This window comes from Cygnus olor, chromosome 17 (assembly GCF_009769625.2).
Source record: "Cygnus olor isolate bCygOlo1 chromosome 17, bCygOlo1.pri.v2, whole genome shotgun sequence".
Lineage (NCBI taxonomy): Eukaryota > Metazoa > Chordata > Aves > Anseriformes > Anatidae > Cygnus > Cygnus olor.
The window spans coordinates 1,460,893-1,474,397 of record NC_049185.1 but is presented as its reverse complement, the minus strand read 5'-3'; the positions used below and the strand labels follow the sequence as shown (position 1 = coordinate 1,474,397).

General features: G+C 66.3%; 3 protein-coding genes across 4 annotated transcripts; 2 read left to right on the top strand and 1 right to left on the bottom strand.

Annotated features, from left to right (window-relative positions):
- Nucleotides 1-2,036: 2,036 nt before the first annotated feature.
- Nucleotides 2,037-6,292, top strand: SEC14L2 (SEC14 like lipid binding 2). Its single transcript, XM_040577088.1, has 12 exons — nucleotides 2,037-2,188; nucleotides 3,373-3,448; nucleotides 3,643-3,686; nucleotides 3,793-3,852; nucleotides 3,925-4,113; nucleotides 4,611-4,706; nucleotides 4,962-5,022; nucleotides 5,096-5,179; nucleotides 5,315-5,421; nucleotides 5,492-5,631; nucleotides 5,729-5,898; nucleotides 5,973-6,292. The coding sequence occupies exons 1-12, from the start codon at nucleotides 2,135-2,137 to the stop codon at nucleotides 6,125-6,127; spliced, it is 1,236 nt and encodes a 411-aa protein (XP_040433022.1). The 5' UTR covers nucleotides 2,037-2,134; the 3' UTR covers nucleotides 6,128-6,292.
- Nucleotides 6,293-6,662: 370 nt separating this feature from the next.
- Nucleotides 6,663-8,243, top strand: MTFP1 (mitochondrial fission process 1). The gene is made up of 4 exons (XM_040577093.1): nucleotides 6,663-6,780; nucleotides 7,307-7,434; nucleotides 7,512-7,744; nucleotides 7,998-8,243. Exons 1-4 carry the CDS (start codon nucleotides 6,729-6,731, stop codon nucleotides 8,071-8,073), a joined length of 489 nt encoding a protein of 162 aa, XP_040433027.1. The 5' UTR covers nucleotides 6,663-6,728; the 3' UTR covers nucleotides 8,074-8,243.
- Nucleotides 8,244-8,783: 540 nt separating this feature from the next.
- Nucleotides 8,784-11,895, bottom strand: LOC121079592 (zona pellucida sperm-binding protein 3-like). Of its 2 annotated transcripts, none has more exons than XM_040577091.1 (8): nucleotides 11,827-11,895; nucleotides 11,036-11,206; nucleotides 10,354-10,534; nucleotides 10,140-10,251; nucleotides 9,831-9,916; nucleotides 9,423-9,517; nucleotides 9,254-9,331; nucleotides 8,784-9,086 (listed from the first exon to the last, which is right to left on the bottom strand). In XM_040577091.1, the coding sequence occupies exons 1-8, from the start codon at nucleotides 11,876-11,878 to the stop codon at nucleotides 8,815-8,817; spliced, it is 1,047 nt and encodes a 348-aa protein (XP_040433025.1). In that variant the 5' UTR covers nucleotides 11,879-11,895; the 3' UTR covers nucleotides 8,784-8,814. The 2 variants fall into 2 exon arrangements, with proteins under 2 accessions (XP_040433025.1, XP_040433026.1); XM_040577092.1 differs by having other exon boundaries at nucleotides 9,831-9,913; nucleotides 11,827-11,894.
- Between the last annotated feature and the right edge of the window lie 1,610 nt (nucleotides 11,896-13,505).

Here is a 13,505-nt window from a genome sequence, read left to right as displayed (position 1 = left end):
CAGCCTCCCTGCAGGTGCTTACAGACATTGACAGCCTCCTCCTGAGCCTCCTCTTCTCCAGCTCCCTCAGCCTCTCCTCACAGCAGAGCTGCTCCAGTCCCTCCCGCATCTTGGTGGCCTTCCACCGGACTCACTCCAGTGTGCCCAGGTCTGTCTCGGACTGGGGAGCCCAGCATCGGTCCCAGCACTCCAGCTGTGGCCTCCCCAGAGCTGAGCAGAGCAGAGGATCACCTCTCTGGAGCTGCCGGCAACACCGTGCCCAATGCGACCCAGGACAGCGTTTGCCTGCTGTGCGGCCAGGCCTAGTTGCAGGCTCACGGTCAAGTTGGTGTGCGGCAGGACTCCTGGGTCCTTTCCAGGCGCGTGCCCCCAGCCTGTCCCGGTGCTGGGCTTGTTCCTCCTCAGGTGCAGCACTCTGCTCTGCTCCTCGGTGAACCCCACGAGGTTCCTACCAGCCCATTTCTCCAGCCTGGCTGGGTCCCTCTGGGTGGTGGCCCTCTGGCGACTCAGCCACTCCCCAGGTTTTGTGTCATCCCCAAATTTATTGAGGGTGCACTCTCCCCATCATCCAGACCTTTAACGAAGCTGTTAAACGGAACTGGAGCCAGCACTGACCCTGGAGCATTCTGCTCGTTGATGGCCTCCTACTGGACTCCATGTCGCTGACCTCCAGCCCCCGAGCCCGGCCGATCAGCCCGGTTCTCACCCCGCTCCCTGCCTGCCCATGGGGATGGGATGGAGGTGGCACCAGGACAGGGAAAGGCACTGGTACCCCCAGTGGGACAGGGACTGGGATGGGGGCAGGACAGGTACCGGGACAGGGATGTGTCTGGGCACCTGCACAGTGACCGGCACTAGGGCAGGGACCTGGCACCATGACCAAGTGCCCCATCGCTGGCACCAGGACAGCACCAAGCATGGGGACGGGGACAGGGACAAAGGCAAGGGGACTCATGGGGAAACAGGGCCACCCCCTGTGTCCCATGAACACACATGAGGTCCCCTATCCATGCCCCCCCCCCCCCCCTTTGTCGTCATGTACACACATCTGGGCACATGTGTGTGCTACACGGGCGTAGCACCCCGTGCACCCATGGGTGGCCCTGCTGATGCCACCGTCCCCAGCCCCGCCATGGCCACGTGTGCCTGCCACGTGTGCCTGGGGGATTTGCGGCAAGGATCAGAGCGGGGTTTGCATCACAGCGGGACCGTGATGCTGGGGACAGTGCTGGTGCAGGGGACAAGCTGGGGCAAGTCTGCGGGGCCATGCTGGAGGTGGCAGGTGCGGATTGGGGCAGATCTGTGGGGATTGCAGCAACCCTTAGCCCATGGGACAAGGGTGGCTCTGTGGGACACCCCTGGGTGCGCAGCCCCGTGGGACACATGAGCACCCCTCTTGCCTCCAGCCGCTTGCCCAGCCCCTGTGCTCCCAGTGCCTCTGCCCTGTCCCTTGTCCCTGTCCCCTCTCCCCGGTGCCCTGACCCCGATCCCTTATCTGTGTCCTCCTGCCCCTGTGCCTGAGCCTTGGCCCTGACCCCAGCTCCTGCCCCTGCCCCGTTTCTGTCCCCTGTTCTACCTCTGTCCCGTTTCCTTCCCTTGCCCCATCTCCCATCTGTACTCCATCTCTGTCCCCTGTCCTATCTCCCATGCTGTCCCTGCCCCTAACTCTGGCCCTACCTCTAACCCCTGTCCCCATCCGTCCCTTGCCCCATATCCCATCCGTACCCCATCTCCGCCCCTCGTCCCATGCTGTCCCCGTCCCCATCTCCGTCCCCTGCCCTAACTCCTCTCCCCGTCCCCATCTTCGTCCCCGTCCCCGTCCCCGTCCCCTCTCCGCGGTGCCCTGACCCCAATCCCTTCCGTCCATCCTCCCTCCATCCCCGTCCCTCACTCCCTGTCCCCGCCTCCCCGCCCGGCCCCATCCCCGTCCCCGTCCCCGCTCCGGGCTCTGACCGTGCGGCCACCGGGGGCGGGCAGAGTCCAAGGGCTTCGGGGCCGAGCAGAGCTGAGCCGAGCCGGGCCGGGCCGGGCCGGGCCGGGCCGGGGGCGGCGCGGGGCGGAGCCGCCGCAACCTGCGGGCGCTGCCGGCCGCCCTTAAGAGGCGGCGCCGTCCCCGCCGCGCCGGGCCGGCACCATGAGCGGCCGCGTCGGGGACCTGAGCCCGCGGCAGGCGGAGGCGCTGGCCCAGGTGAGCCCGGCCCCGGGGCGGCGGGGGGGATGCTGCGGGACCGGGCCCCGCTCGGGCCGCGCCCCGGGGCTCACCGGCACCGGGCACCCACCGCCGCCACCGGGTGCCCGCCGCCACCGGGTGCCCGCCGCCACCGGGTGTCCGCCGCCACCGGTGCCCGCCACCCCGCGAGGCCCAAAGCCGGGCCCTCGCCTCTCCCGGCACACGGAGCATCCCCGGGGCTCCGCTCGCTGCCCGCTCCCGGCCCGGAGGATGGAGCCCAGCCAGCGCTCCCCGTCCCGGCGGGGAGGTGTGCCGAGCGGGGAGCTCGGTCCCCCGGTCCCCCCCCGGGCACGTCTCGCCCACCGGGCCCACGCCACGGGTGGAGGACGGCTGGCCGAGATGGTGGCCGTCACCCCCCCCCCCCGGGGACAGCGAGGTCGCTGCCAAGAGCGGCTTTGCCTCGTCCCACCTTTATCGGCCTCTGTGGGGTTTGATCTGTTGAGAGGGCAACGTTGGAGGCTTTATCTTATCGCGTGCCGTCAAACCCAACCGAACTCCGTCCTGGCCCGCGGGCAATGACCCCGGTGGGGTACGGCCACGTCGATGCCCGGCCGGGATTTCGGGGCGGGAGGGTGCGCGATGCCCGCGCAGCGCGGCCCTGATGCAACGAGCTGCGAAACCTGTCCCCTCCCGCCTGCGGCCGCGTTGTTTTTCTCCGCGTGAAGGAGTTAATCCGAGGTTTAATTACACCTAAATTCAGGCGGGGATAATCCGGTCAGCCTTGTTACGGACTGGTACGGCGCAGGCCAGGGGATTTGTGTCGTGCCCCGGCCAGGCGACTGGCACCGTGTTCCCCAGGCCTCTGCGGTGCCCCCAGGTCCCTGCCAACCTCGGTGGTGCCACCGGTGGTGTGCGATGAGCGCCCGGTGTCTGGCTCCATCCCAAAATCTCGCTGATGGCAGAGGGGGGATGCTTAGTGCTGGGGGTTGGGGGCAGGTCGCTGGTGCCCTTGCGCAACGGGACCGGTTTGGAGACACCCTGTGCTTGGCACCTGGCCTGGGGATGGTCCCCTGCCAGGGAGAGGAACAGAGAATGGCCGGTCCTGCCGGCTGCCCTTGGGACAAACTTCGAACCTGGGGGGTGAGGGAGGGACGGGGCCACGTCCCCAGCCCTGCTGACTGTGCCCCTTCTTTTTCCCACAGTTCCGGGAGAACCTCAAGGACGTGCTCCCCTCCCTGCCCTCTCAGGACGACTATTTCCTCCTGAAATGGCTCCGAGGTAAGCCCGGGGAGGGCACCGAGGGGCTGGGACATCCCACGGGGTGGCACCGAGCTGGGGATGCCGACACGTGCAGGCTGCTCCTGGACTTTATCAAGCCAGCACCGGGGCAGAGAGCAGTGAGGGCAACGGGTTCGGTGGGGACGTCCCCACTGCGCCCCATGGCGGGGCTGAGCCTCTCCGCTCTCTTGCAGCACGCTGCTTCGACCTGCCCAAGTCGGAGGCGATGCTCCGCAAGGTGAGGGGGCCCCGGCGCTGGGGAGAGCCCCGCCGAGGGGTTGGGGTGTCCCCGTGGAGGCGGTGGGGGGACCCCACGTGCCCTCACCCCTGCATCGCCTTCGCAGCACGTGGAGGTCCGCAAGCGCATGGATGCTGACAACATCGTTGCTTGGGAAGCGCCCGAGGTGGGTGTCCCCAGCCTGGGAGGGGTGTCCCCAGCCCGAGGGGGGTGTCCTCAACGTGAGGTGCTCCTGCAGGTGATCAGGAAGTACATGTCGGGGGGCATGTGTGGCTACGACCGGGAGGGCAGCCCCATCTGGTACGAGATCATTGGGCCGCTGGACGCCAAGGGGCTGCTCTTCTCCGCCTCCAAGCAGGACCTGCTCAAGAACAAGTTCCGCGACTGCGAGCTGCTGCGGCACGAGTGTGAGAGGCAGAGCCAGAAGGTGGGTGCCCGCCTGGCCGTGCTCCTGTCCCCACCAGCCTCTGTCCCGTCCATCCCTGCCGGCCCCACCAGCCCATGTCCTCGCCATCCCCGCTGTCCCTCCCATCCACATCCCCACCAACCCCGCAAGACCATACCTTGCCTATCTCTGCTGTCACAAGCCCAGGTACCCGCCAGCCTCATAGGTCCACGTCCCATCCATCCCCACCAACCCGTGTCCCTGTCAGCCCCTTAAATCCATGTTCTGTCCGTGTGTCCCCCCCAGCCTGTGTCCCTGTCCCAGCACCCGCACCAATGCTTCAGAGGAGGCTCTGGATGGACGGGGCCAGCCTGGTGGGGATGCAGGGACCAGCTCGGGCCTGTCTCTGCCACCAGCTTGTCCCCAGGACGGCGGGTGGCAGTGATGAGGGACAGATGGGAGCAGGGACTTGGCAGCGGCCGCTGCTTCCCTGTCCCTGAGCTCATCCTCCCGCCTGGCCTCTCTGTCCCCCGTCCCAGCTGGGCAAGAAGATTGAGATGGTGCTGATGGTCTATGACTGCGAGGGCTTGGGCTTGAAGCACCTCTGGAAGCCGGCGGTGGAAGCATACGGCGAGGTGAGGGGCTGCTCCCGTCCTGGGGGGCTCAGGGGCCGCAGGGTGCGCTGGCCACTGAGGCCAGAACCTTGTCCCTGGTGTCCCTGGGCTGTGGGGGTGTCCGAGGAGCCAGGCGTGACTCGAGGTCCTGAGGGTGGATGGAAGAGCAGGGGGTCCCCTCCTGTGCCCCCAGCTGCAAAGCCCAAGCAGGTGGGGCTGCCCCATGGGTTGTTTGGGGCAGGAGGACGCGGGCGTGCAGCTCTCCCCATCCCGCAGCTCCTGTCCATGTTTGAGGAGAATTACCCCGAGTCCCTGAAGCGCCTGTTCATCGTGAAGGGTGAGTCCAGCGCCGGGTGTGCGGCCGGGCACGATGCCGTGCGGCCGCCGTGACGGCCGGCTCTGCTCCCCAGCTCCCAAGATCTTCCCGGTGGCCTACAACCTGGTCAAGCACTTCCTGAGCGAGGACACCCGCAAGAAGGTCGTGGTGCTGGGATGTGAGTGGGGCTGGGGTAGCCCTCACCCTGTCCCTGCAGCCTCAGGGGGTCCCCGGCTCTGGCAGAGGCACCTTGGCCGGGCTGGGGGTCCCCGTGTGGGTCTCAGCCCCCCCTGAGCACCCCGCTGTCCCCCAGCTGACTGGAAGGAGGTCCTGCAGAAGTACATCGACCCCGCACAGATCCCAGTGGAGTACGGGGGCACGCTGACAGACCCCGATGGGGACCCCAAGTGCCCCAGCAAGGTAGGAGGAGCCTCCCCACCGTGAGGACTCAGGATGGTGGCATCCCATGCCCATAACCGTCCCCTTCCAGATCAACTACGGGGGGGATGTGCCCCCGCAGTACTACGTGCGGGACCAGCTGACGCAGCCCTACGAGCACACGGTGGTGGTCAACCGGGGCTCGTCCCACCAGGTGGAGTATGAGATCCTCGTCCCTGGCTGTGTCCTCAGGTGAGGGAGGTCCCCGCCGCGAGGGGAACGAGGACAGACGGAGCCGAGGCGGGTGGCTGTGACCCCCCCACCCCCCGCCATGGCGTCTCTCTGGCAGGTGGCAGTTCAAGTCGGAGGGGGCTGACGTGGGCTTCGGGGTGTACCTGAAGACAAAGGTTGGGGAGCGGCAGCGGGCGGGCGACATGACCGAGGTGCTCCCCACCCAGCGCTACAACGCGCACATGGTGCCCGAGGACGGCTCCCTCACCTGCTCCACGCCCGGCATCTGTGAGTGTCCCCTGTCCCCTGCCCGGGGACCCCGTCCCCAGCGCCCTGACGCCCCTCCTCGCCCCGTCCCGCAGACGTCCTGCGCTTCGACAACACCTACAGCTACATCCACGCCAAGAAGGTGAGCTACAGCGTGGAGGTGCTGCTGCCCGACGCCGCCTCGGGCCAGCAGATCCAGCAGCTCGGCGGCGACAAGCCGGGCGAGGGGACCCTCAACCACAGCCCTTGACGCCGGCGGCGCGGCCCCCGCCCCGGGGAGGACGGAGGAAGGGGGCCGGGGCCCCGCGGCTCAGGGCTGCGGGGGCTGCGCGCGGGGCCGCCGGCCCCTCTGTGCCTTACGTGGCCCCCGGGGTAGCGGGGGCTGGTGGGGTGGGGGCAGTAAAGGGATGGACACAGAGGGGTCTCGGCTGGTTTTTGTCCCTCGGCCCCATGACCAGGCCCTGCTGGCCCTATGGCGAGGCCCTGCTCAGCCCCATCACCGCTCCCGGCTGTGCCCCCTGCCCCGTCACCAGCCCCTGTTCCCCTCCTCAGCCCCATCACCGGTCTGGGCCGTGTCCCCGGACCCTATTTCCCCCTCTCAGCCCCATCACTGGCCCCAGTGCCCCCTCCCCTATCTGCCCCCTCCCCTATCGCCCCTCCTGCCCTGCCCCGCCTCGCATCCCCACGTGACCGCCGATGGTCACGTGCAGCCCGGCCCTGCCTTCCCTGCCGCCATCTTGTAGCCGGGCCGAGTGGGCGGGGCCTGAGGGCAGGGGGCGGGGCGCAGTGACGCGTCGGGAGGGGGCGGGGCTGGGGGCGGGGCCTGGAGCGCGCGGCGGCGGGAGCGCGCCATGGGGGCGGCGGAGCCCGACCTTTACCGGGACACGTGGGTCCGCTACCTGGGTGAGCACCGGCACCGGGCACGGGCACTCGGTACCGGCACTGACACCGGGTCCCGGTACCGGACACCGACACCGGGTACCGGCACCAACACCGGGCACGGGCACTCGGTACCGGCACTGACACCGGGTCCCGGTACCGGACACCGACACCGGGTACCGGCACCAACACCGGGCACGGGCACTCGGTACCGGCACTGACACCGGGTCCCGATACCGGACACCGGCACTGGGCACCGACACCGGGCACCGGCTCCCGTCGCCCTTCAGGGCTCTGCGGCTCCGGCCCCCCCCCGGTCCGCCCTCACCCGCTCCGTGCCGCAGCGCACGGGCCCCCCCCGGCGGCAGCGGCGGGGCCGGATCCTGCCCGCTGCCCCCCCCTCGTCCCTCGGCGTCCCCGCGCTGGGTGCCCCGGCGGTGGGAGCAAGGTGACCCGGGCAGGGTCCGGTCCCTGTGGGGAGAGGGAACGGGGGGTGGGGGGGGGACACATGGGAGTCGCTGTCCCATTCACCCCCCCGGTGTCCCCCCAGGTTACGCCAACGAGGTGGGCGAGTCCTTCCGCCCCCTCGTCCCGGTGGCGGCCGTGTGGGCCAGCTACGGGGTGGCCACAGCCTACGTGACCGCCGATGCCATCGACAAGGGCAGGAAAGCGGCGGCGGTGAGTGCCCCCCCCGGCTGCCCCCACCTCGTCCCCTTGTGCTCCCCCCGTCCGACGCCCCGCTCTCCCCCCCCCAGGCCCACGTGCACGACCCCAGCAAGGCGACGCGGGTGGGGGTGGCGGTGGCAGACACCTTCGTGTGGCAGAGCCTGGCCTCCGTGGCCATCCCCGGCTTCACCATCAACCGCCTGTGCGCCGCCTCCCTGGCCCTGCTGGGCTCCCTCACCCGCTGGCCTCTGCCCGTCCGAAAGTGGGCCACCACCGCCCTGGGGCTGGCTGCCATCCCCGTCATCATCACGCCCATCGACAGGTGAGGCATGGGGACGGTGTGCCTTGGGGACAAACCAGGACAGCCTCGTGTGGTCCCCAGGTCCCTGGGGGGCTCAGCGCCAGTCCCCTGAGCTCGCTGGGGGGCTGCTGGGGATTAGTGGGGTGAGGCCCCGCTGATGGCAGGGACAGCGCCCTGGTGGCACCAGGGACAGCTGAACCTCCCCTGTGGCCAGATTAGTAATGCCCGAGGGGGCCTTGTGGTGACACTGGGGGACCCTGCCATCCCACCGCAGGACCGTGGATTTCCTGATGGACTCCAGCCTCCGCAAGCTCTATGGCAGCAAGGGAGAGCCCCCATCCTCACCCTGAGCCCCATCCCCACGCGGGGACTTAGCCAGCAGAGCCGGGCAGGGAAACTGAGGCACGCTGCTGGTTCTGGAGTGCTGCACCGCCTTCACTGTGAACCCACACTCAGGTTGTGGCCGTGGGGTGGAAGCATCCGCCCTGTGCCTGGTCCTAATAAATCATTTCAGATGTCACCTGCTGCAAGTGGTGTTTGGGTGCTGGCAAGGGACACACAGTGTTCACCCTGGGGACACAAGGTTAGGCACCTGGGTTCTGCCCCACTGCTCTGCACCCTTGGGGAAGCCTCATCCTGGTCGTGGGGGTCCCCATGCCCCCACACAGGATGTGGCCCCTTGCAGAACCGTCAGGCCCCACCTCACGGGGACAGGAGGCTCCTGGCACTGGGGACAGGCAAAGGGAAGAGTGGCCCCCACATTGTGGGGGAGCCACAGTCAGCACTCACCCCCAGATGATAGAGTTCCACCCCAAAGACAGCCCCAAGCCCCGTAGGACCCAGCCCTCCCTTGTCCCCAGCCCTGCAGAAGCACCTGGGCACTGCCAGCAGCAGCTGCCACCATGGCCAGCACCTCCCATGCTGCCTCCCAGGACCCAAGTTCCCCTGGGCAGGTCGGTCCCAGCACCAGGAGCAGGCAGCACAGACCAGGGACACACCACTGTGCTGTCCTGCCTGGAGGCCACCTCTCCCTGCAGCACCACCAGGAGGAGCAGCTACAGAGAAGTGACTTTTATTGCCGAGGAACCAACTCACACCAAGCTGTGCTCCAGGCTGCGGTACTCCAAACCGGGCTCCCCCTGTTTCTCCAGCTCCCTGGGGACAAGGGCCCCCACGACAGCCTGCAGCTCAGCCTGGAAGGGACACTGCCGCCTCGGCCGCCGGCGTCTCCGCTGTCCCCTGCGCAGACGCCACACAGCCAAGCCCAGGGCCAGCACGCTCCCCACGAGGGCAGCCGCCACGACAGCACTGCCCAGCAGGGCCAGCCCAGCCAGCAGCAGCTTCTTCACCGTGCGGCACGGCGCTGGGGGGACAACAGGGTCAGGGCTGGCTCGGGCACCGAGGACAGAGATGAGCCTCCAGGGCTTCCCGGTCCTGGGTGTCCCTGCTCCCCCCACGTGGGGAACATCGGGCACCCGATGGTTGGGTTGGTTTGGGGCCATGGGGAGAAGTTCGGGGTTGGCTGCTCACCTTCATACCATGGCTCCAGGTCCTGCACCAGAAGTGGGCCAACCATCTCCTGGTGGAGCATCCCCTCTCCTGGGAACTCTGCGGGTGGACACAGCCCATGCAGCTCCCCTCTGGTCCCAGGACACCCAAAGCCACCGAGCAGCCATGGGCCCCCAGGGCAGGTGCCTACCTGGCTGCTGTCCAGGTGGGGTGTCACCAGGGGGACACCTGGTGTCACAGCAGTCACACAGGGCACTCTGGGAAGGGTCCTCTGCATTGTGCCACCTGGGAGGGAAGGACAGAGCTGGGGGTCCTTGCGTCCCCAGCACCCACCCAAGATCCATGTGGTGTCATGTCCTCTGTCCCTTTGGGTCTTGGCCACCCCAGAGGGGTCTTTCCCTGCTCATGCACATCCAGAGGGACCCAAGGGGCAGAGGGGGTGGCATCCAGACCACCATGGGGTGGCTTGGTGCCATGGATGTGTCCCCTGACCCCAGAAGGGCACCAGTGGCTTCTGTTCCCAAAACACCCATGGGTGCTCTGGTCCCTGCCCAGCTCCTTGGTGCCAGCAGGGAACCCACACCGATGCAGAGCTCACCTGGCTACGGCTTCACTGTAGAAGCAGGACCTCAGGCTGTGCCTCTGGGCACCCCATGCCGTCAGCAGGCAGTGCACGTAGACCTGCTGGGACACCGGCCATCCTCACTGCCACCTCCAGGCAGCCCACCCTTCCTGGGGGCCTTCCCCTCCCTCCCACCTCCGCTTCCTCCCCATGGCTTCAGGCCTCCCCAGCTGGGAGCAGGGGAGAGCAGCAGGAATGCCCACAGAGGGACAATGCCTTGGGGACACCCAGGTCACCCCAAGGAGGTGACCCACCACCAGGAAGCCTGCTCCACCCCAACCTCACCTCCTCCTCAGGCTCAACCTCCAGCACAGGGGCCAGGATGGAGAACTGGAGGACAGACGCCCCTCTCTGGTGCTGGACAGACACACTCCCCAGACTCGGGCCATGCAGACACCTGGGGAGACCCAGGAACAAGTCAGGCACATTTCCAGGCTGACCCCAGGACCTCTCACCCCACCAGGAGGTCTGGCAGGACCAGGCCGACCGCAGCACCAACCCCTGGCTGTTCACCACCACGTAGGCCCTCCTGGAATGGCCCGGCCACCCTGAACTTGTCCCGTAGCACTGGTCCATGTAGATCCTGGGGGAGACACCAGGCCCAAAGTCCACCCTGGCCTCCAGGTGGATGACAGAACCAGAGCTGACCACCAGCGGCTTCTTCATGGCACCAGAGTCCCCTGAAGGAGAAGGGAGGGTGGGCTCAGTGCAACATCCCCGAGCCTGTCCCACCACAGATGGGGACATAGGACACAGGACACGTCCCAGGCCCATAAGGGGTCTCCGCCCCTACTGCTGCAAGGAAGGAAACTGCCTGCAGCCCCCTGATTTTGGAGCCCACCACATGGGAGTGCCCAGTCCCTGCTGCTGGCTGTCACCCTCACCTGGCTCCCCTGCTGCTCTCCAGACCTGCAGCACCTTCCTGGTTCCCCCCCCAGGAGCAGAAAAGGACCACATCACCCATCAGACTGATAAGAACCCCAAAACCTGATCATGGAGCCAAGCGTGGGCTAGGGAACATCTCAAAGTGCCACCATTCAAAGCCTTATAACCCTCTGCAAGGCTGGGAGCTGTGGTCCTGAGGGACAGCCACCCTCTCCTGGTGGGCCTTAGTAATGGGGGTCCATCCTGGGGTCTTGCCCCTCCAAACTGGGGCCTAACACAAGACCCAGAGCACTCACCATGCAGGAGCCTCAAGGTGAAGTTCATGCTGGGCTCCGCATGAGTCCCACCAGGCACAGTGGCAGCAGCAGGTGCTGGGTCCACAGCCTGTGTCCCCACACCTGAGGACGGTGTTGGGGCCACTGCCACATGGCCAGAAAATGTGGGAGCAGCTGGGGCCGTGGGGGTCCCTGCGGGAAGGAAGGGAGTTAGCTGGGGGGCTGAGCACAGAGCGATGGGAGCAGCATGCCTGAGGCACAGCAAGGACACCCAGGTCCTCAGATGTCTCCAGAGCTCAGGGGGGGGAGAAGGCCATAACACAAAGTGAAGAACACCCAGGAGCACATTTGCACACATCGTGGTGCTGCCCCAGCAAGGGCCTCCCCTGGTCTTGGTGGCCAGGCCCTGCCATGGGACCGCTGTGGTTGGTGGGTGCCACAGGAGATGGTGCTGCACAGGGGTCTCCACAAGCCTCCCAAAACACAGGATTGAGCATCCCCCGCTGCAAGCACCCCATGGAGTACTGAGGACAAACCAGGAGCTGTTCACAGCATGGGAGAGCACCACCAGCAGCCAGGGACCCCACAGGTAGCCCTGGTGCCCCATCCAGACCAGACCCTAACGGACCTGCGGGGACAGGGAGCTCCCAGACCACAGGGCCACCTCCACCAGCAGGACCAGTACCAGCAAGTCCAGGAGGGCATCAGGAACCAGCACCAAGCAACACCACAGGGCACCCACCCCCCACAACGTGGGTGCTGCCACCCACCTGCCCCAGCACGAGCAGCCAGGGGTCCCCAGCCCCACTCACCTGCCACCCCCAGCACAGCCCCACACACCAGCACCCACCAGCACATCCCCATCCTCAGAGAGCAACAACTCAGCCCCAGCCCTGGGGGGCCATTTAATAGCACAGTGAGTGCAAATGGGCACCACCTGGTGCTTTTTTTCTTTTTTTTTTTTTTTTCTTTTTTGGTTCTCTGTTTTTTTGATCTCTGCAGTAAAACCTTGCTGTAAGCCACAGGAGATCAGGGAGAGCCAAGCCTCTTCTGTTGGATGCACATCCGCTGGGGCTTCAGAGGGAATTTTGGGCCCTGGTAAGGGATGTTCCTCCACAAACATAAACTTTTGTGGTCATAGGGAACCGTGGTGGCTTTTCCCTGCAGTTGTCCCGACCCAGGAATGTCCCGGGAGCAGCCAGCATTCCCACATGTAGGCCTGTTCCTGTACACTGTCCTGCTCCCATCGCAAGGTCCTGCACCCACACATGGTCCTGGTCCCATCACTCAGTCCTGGTCCCATTGCACAGTCCCAGTCCCATCACGGTCCTTATCCCACCATGTACTTGTGGTCCTGCGCATGGCTTGGTGCCATCACTTTGTCCTGGTCCTAGCGGCACCGCACGGTCTGGTCCCACACTTCGACTTAGTCCGGTGGATGCTCGTGGTCCCACTGGACAATGAAGGTCCTACCATATGGTCCTGGTCCCATCATAGCCCCTGTTTCGGTCCCACACACGATCCTCTTTCCACCGCACAGTTCCGATCCCACCACTCAGTCATGATCCCATAAATGGTCCTGGTCCCACCACACAGCCCTGGTCCCATGCATGATCCCAGTCCCACCCCACAAGCCCTGGTCCCCAGTGCACCATCCCTGTCCCCCCCTGTGGGCACTCACCCAGCTCTGTCTGTTGGTGCCCTTGCACTCCAGCAGCGCAGGTCTTGGGAGAACACATACTGCGCCTCGGCCGCCTGAAAGAGCAGGAAGTCCTTCCTGCTTCTCCAGATGTTTGCTCCAGCCCTTCGTCACTGGAGGGCACCGGTGGCTGGGATGAGCACAGCTGATGCTGGGCTTTGGTGACCCACAGCACTGGGCAGGCTGGTGGCCATCGTCCTTGTCCCTGTGTCTCTTGCTGGATGCCACCCCTGACCTACAGGCAAGGAGGTTCCAACCCTGCCCGCCACCTCAGAGAGTCTGCGAGCCTGGGCACCTGGAGGAGGCTACGAAGGTCCATGGGGAGCCTCCTTGCAGCCTCTAAATGTCTGCTCCCTGCCCGCCCCGAAGGGCATCTTTGGGACTTCCCCCTTCGGTGACATCCCGGTGTCACCATCCCCAGCGAACGGCCTGCTCGGGACCTGCCATTGCCCCACGCACGCACCCAGGGTCTCTGAGCACTGGACCCGCGGAGCTTTAACTGGTGGCACTGGTGGCGGGGGCAGAGCTGGGGCATCGCCGTGGGGCAGGATCTGTCCCCAGGGGAGCAGGGACCGGCAGAGCATCCCGCTGCACGCACAGAGTGGGGTCAGCCTGGGGGGGCTCCTGTCCCCTTGTCCCCATCCCCTTCCCACGAAGAAGAACGAGACCGACGGAGACCAGCTGGACCATTGGTGTATTAAAAACTGCCAAATATACAATACGATTATCTTACAAAAGTAGAATTGCTTTTTTTTTTTTTTTTTTTATTGCTTGCATTTACAAACAGAGCAG